The sequence below is a fragment of the Cucurbita pepo genome, chromosome LG02 (genome assembly GCF_002806865.2).
Source record: "Cucurbita pepo subsp. pepo cultivar mu-cu-16 chromosome LG02, ASM280686v2, whole genome shotgun sequence".
NCBI classification, from domain to species: domain Eukaryota; kingdom Viridiplantae; phylum Streptophyta; class Magnoliopsida; order Cucurbitales; family Cucurbitaceae; genus Cucurbita; species Cucurbita pepo.
In genome coordinates this window covers 11,635,301-11,640,263 of record NC_036639.1, presented here as the reverse complement: position 1 = coordinate 11,640,263, position 4,963 = coordinate 11,635,301, and the positions used below count along the sequence as shown (strand labels likewise).

At 33.4% G+C, this 4,963-nt stretch overlaps 1 protein-coding gene across 1 annotated transcript; it reads left to right on the top strand.

The window, feature by feature from the left end:
- Positions 1-1,144: 1,144 nt before the first annotated feature.
- Positions 1,145-4,860, top strand: LOC111788942 (shugoshin-1). Its single transcript, XM_023669529.1, has 9 exons — positions 1,145-1,536; positions 1,618-1,655; positions 1,798-1,906; positions 2,016-2,039; positions 2,128-2,196; positions 3,216-3,254; positions 3,367-3,466; positions 4,240-4,300; positions 4,373-4,860. The coding sequence occupies exons 1-9, from the start codon at positions 1,390-1,392 to the stop codon at positions 4,632-4,634; spliced, it is 849 nt and encodes a 282-aa protein (XP_023525297.1). The 5' UTR covers positions 1,145-1,389; the 3' UTR covers positions 4,635-4,860.
- The last annotated feature ends 103 nt before the right edge of the window (positions 4,861-4,963 follow it).

Sequence of the window (4,963 nt, the reverse complement as noted above, 5' to 3'; positions counted from 1 at the left end):
TCGAATATCTCAAGGCAAGAATATTGTCTGAGATTCGAATCACTCCACAAGCAAGATCGATCATGTCTAGCTTAAATTATTATTGTTGATCAAATATCTCAAAGCAAGAACACTTGTTTGAGATTCGAATCACTCCACAAGCAAGATTGATCATGTCGAGCTTGAATGATTCTACATGCAACCTAAACTACATGGAGTTGGAAAGAAACTTAGCCATGGCTAAAAAAAAAGCACAAATGCTTCCTTCTATATTTTCCAAGTCTACTTACAAATACAACATACATGGCTTTATATAGCTTCAAAATGAAACTATTAAAAACATTCAAAGAGTTGTAACATTCATACTTAATGGTCATGTTAATTATGTAATTGTAACATAAATAAACAAAAGGTCTTAAAATACATTAATGAAATACAATAACTCTAAATTGTAATCCACCCAAAATTTAAAACATAAACTTCATTCTTCTTCAATGTGACATGAATTGAAATATCTTTTGATAATTTCAACAATATTTTCTTCATATGTTCATTGAAGCATATTGTATGATTGATATCTCTTGGTTCATATCAATATATTTATTTATTTTATTATTTATTCTTGGACCACTCTTAAAAATAATATTTTAATAATTAAAAAGGTAATTCTTCAAAAATATATATTAAAAGTGAGTCGCAAATTTTTTAAAAAATGTTTGAAAATAAATTTTACAAACTAACCTTTTACTTTTATTAAAAACATATAATTATTAAATAAATGAGCCTAACCACACGAGTAAACCCAAAAAATTTATAGTTAAGTTGGGTTTGGTTTATTATTTAATAACTGTTTATTGGGTTAAAAATTTTACAACCCGACTCAACTCAACCTACGATTACTTTTATATCTGTCGGGCTCTCCTCGATCACGGGTTTCTTTATCACTATAATTTAGAGAATTTCCGTACATAATTCCTAGCAAACCAATAAATATAAATTGTGTTTAAATTAATTATTATATATATATATATAAATAAAAATAAAAAAGATAAAAGAGCATCTAAGAAAAATAAAGAAAAGGATTCAAAAGGGTAACGTTCAAATATTTAAAATCTTGGTTCGGAGAGGTAGGTTCGGAATTGATTTAATTTAGCCCTCTCGGCTTTACCGATTCGGAAAGCCGTTGTCCGGCCGAAGCTCTCAACTATTGCAGAATCTTCGTCTTCAGCTTTTTTGCTTTGTTCCTTTGAATCTTGAATCTCTGCAATTAGGGCTTTTCTTTCCTCTCTAATTTCCTCTGTTTTCTCTTCCATAAAAACCGCAATTTCCTCTCATCATAGACACCACAAATCCCCAATTATTGGCGAAATTCCTTCCTTAGGGCATTGTGTTACGATTCGCTGATTTGAAATGGCGAAGCGATTGTCGATCGGAAGCAGAGTGCGGAACAAGCTAGCAGATATTACGAATTCCAAGACAATGAGAGCTCATATGGAAGATGAAAGGTCTTCGGAAGCTTGGCGGTCAAATCAAGACGTTGTCGATCAGCTGGTCGAGGTATGCATCAATCTGGTCTCCCTTTGCCTGTTTTTCTTTAATCTGAGATATTCGTTTGATTGGATGTAATTTATGGATCAGGAAAATATGGCTCTGATGAAACTTGTCATGGAGAAGAAGTATCCTTCTGGATTTGCCTTTTCTTCCTCTAAATTCTCTATTATCAATCTCGTTAGCATATCATGTCAATACTATCGTAGTTCATATCTTTTGAAAACAGAACTTTCAAGGAAAACAAATGATTCCTTCACATTTGAACAGTGAAATTATTGATCTGACTGAAGCCGAGCTAAACAAACTTCGTGAATGCATTCAGAAACTGCAGCTTCAGAATTGGCAGCTTGCTCAATCAAACAGTCATTTTTTAGCAGTATGATCATTTATAATTCAGAAACATTTATGATTATCCCTCTCCTATTTTTCATTTCCCTTGACAACTCTGAGACTCTAATTAACTGTTCATCGATTTCCTCTTACAGGAAATCAATTTAGGGAGAGAGAGAGTAAGTTCCCAAGAATCTTGAATTTATCTTTTGCTGCATTTGTTTGAATCTCATTTATGCTCAATAAATTGGTCCTGATGTGTTTCAGATAAAATCACTGGGGCATGAGCTTGAATGCAAGGAGGCCTTGCTAAAAGCAACGCGTTTGAATACTGTGGTACTAACTTTAGACACTTTTTCTTCCTGCAAAGAAAANAAATCACTGGGGCATGAGCTTGAATGCAAGGAGGCCTTGCTAAAAGCAACGCGTTTGAATACTGTGGTACTAACTTTACACACTTTTTCTTCCTGCAAAGAATAGTAGGGATATCTATTTTGTCTAGCTCTGGAATTGTTTCAGTCATTTATGAATATGTTTTCAATAAGTAGTCAGATCATCATTTAGATAATCATTTAGATAATGACAGAGATAATGTTAGAATTGGAACCAAAATTGTAATTTAACCAACAATATGAAATTAGGAGTAATCTTGATCAAGTTATTTTGTGAAGTGATTCGAATCACGAGTTTAGAAATGAGTTTTCTTTACTTTTCATTCTAAAACTTTTCCTTGGATTGATTCCTTGTCGTTTTTTGAGGTTTTTGGATAATTTAGAGTTAAAGGTCTTGCTCTTTAACAAGGTTTTTAGATCAAATCGTAGGAATTTCATAAAACGTATTTATTTGTTATTAACATTTCGACACTCAGCATNGAATATGTTTTCAATAAGTAGTCAGATCATCATTTAGATAATGACAGAGATAATGTTAGAATTGGAACTAAAATTGTAATTTAACCAACAATATGAAATTAATATGAAATTAGGAGTACTCTTGATCAAGTTATTTTGTGAAGTGATTCGAATCACGAGTTTAGAAATGCTTTTGATTCCAAAACTTTTCCTTGGATTGATTCCTTATCGTTTTTTGAGGTTCTTGGATAATTTAGATTTAAAGGTCTTGCTCTTTAACAAGGTTTTTAGATCAAATCGTAGGAATTTCATAAAACGTATTTATTTGTTATTAACATTTCGACACTCAACAATCACAACAGATCCTTACAAACTAGACCCAACTTGCTTTTGGGGAAAACTGAAGCTTATCTTATCAAGATTTAGATTAGCTAGATTAATTTTCTTCAATAGGCAATGAAAAAGTCTTGTATTTTAACAAGAAACTGCTGTATATTCCGACAGGGGAAAGCAGGAATGAATAATGGAAATTCTGGATGGCAGGTAATTGGTAATTTCCTTTTTTTTTTTCTTTCAGGCATCTGCTTTTCTATTCTTTTCATGCCTCAAATTTCACTTAGAACTGTCTTTTTCACCCATTTTTTCCTGGCTTCAGGAAGAAGAGAAGCCAACAGAGCAATTTCCACTTGCGGTTAAAACTGACACCAAAGCTTGCAGTGGAAACAGAAAGCCCTCCGGACGAGCTAGAAATCAATGTATGTTCATGAATTGATGAATATGAACAAAAGCCTAAAAATGTTCCCATTTTAATGCCAATTTATAGCAACTATCCTCACCGTNAGCCCTCCGGACGAGCTAGAAATCAATGTATGTTCATGAATTAATGAACATGAACAAAAGCCTAAAAATGTTCCATTTTACTGCCAATTTATAGCAACTATCCTCACCGTTATGTTAAAATTGTGAGTTGCAGTAAAAAGGGTTTCATAAGAAATTATTCTGATGCTAAGTTCTACTCTTTTGAAAATGCTTTTAATAAAGTTATTCTCTAGGACTGTTTCCTCATAAATCACTTCTAAATCTTTTTCAAGAACATGTTACTCCCAAATGTTAGGATGGTTTTGAGACCATGCCAAGAGGACCTACGTTTGGAATTACGGTTCTCCACGATGGTATGATATTGTCCACTTTGAGTGAGTATAAACTCTCATGGCTTTGCTTTAGGCTTCCCAGCCTAATACCAATGGAGATGAATTCCTTACTTATAAACCCATGATCATNACGGTTCTCCACGATGGTATGATATTGTCCACTTTGAGTGAGCATAAACTCTCATGGCTTTGCTTTAGGCTTCCCCGCCCGATACCAATGGAGATGTATTCCTTACCTATAAACTCATGATCATTTCCTAAATTAGCAGCTAACGTGGGACTCCCTCCACACAATCCTCAACGTCCTAAACCTCCTAAACCTGAAAACTTTATTCTTATTGTCTGGTTGAAAAGTAACGACACTTAAACAACTGCAGCTATGAGCCCTTCAGCTTCATACTCAAAGTGTGCGATGAAGAGAAAGGATGAAAACAAAAGGTACTTACCAATATTTAAACTGGTATTCTTTCAACTTTAGTTACTGCTTTCTTTACATATTTCTGTTTACAGGCATTGTGTAAGAGCACAATCTGGTAGATTTAGATATCAAATGAGACACCATGAAGAGAACTCGTTTGAGATAGAAGAAGACATGAAATTTACTGCTACTGGAGAAGATGAAGAAGAAAGGAAGAACAACAATGTCAATTCACCATCATCATCTTCAGCTCTGCAAAGATCTTATATTGGAAGACCATTGCACAGAGCAGCTGAAAAGATTCAATCCTACAAAGAAGCTCGTCACAACGCTAAAATCAGACGACAAGAATGACAAGTGAGATCAGTATACTGTTTCAGCTAGCAGTTTAAATTTTACTTTCTTGTATGTAGTAGCTATGATTATTCCACCTGTGGCTTGTATTGTTCGTGATGTTTATATATTATTTTGTTTCGAGTGTATGTATAGTGTAAATTATGTAACTGTCAAAGAGAAGAGATTCGAACTTCTAACTTCTTAAAAAGGAGACGATGTTGTAATTGAAATTTGACATTTTGGAGTAAGAAATTCGAACCTCTATTCTTTTAATAATCTTGATTTGGATAGTATAGTCGATGAATTTGACTCATGATCTGTAATGATAGCCATTTAACAAAGGAAAA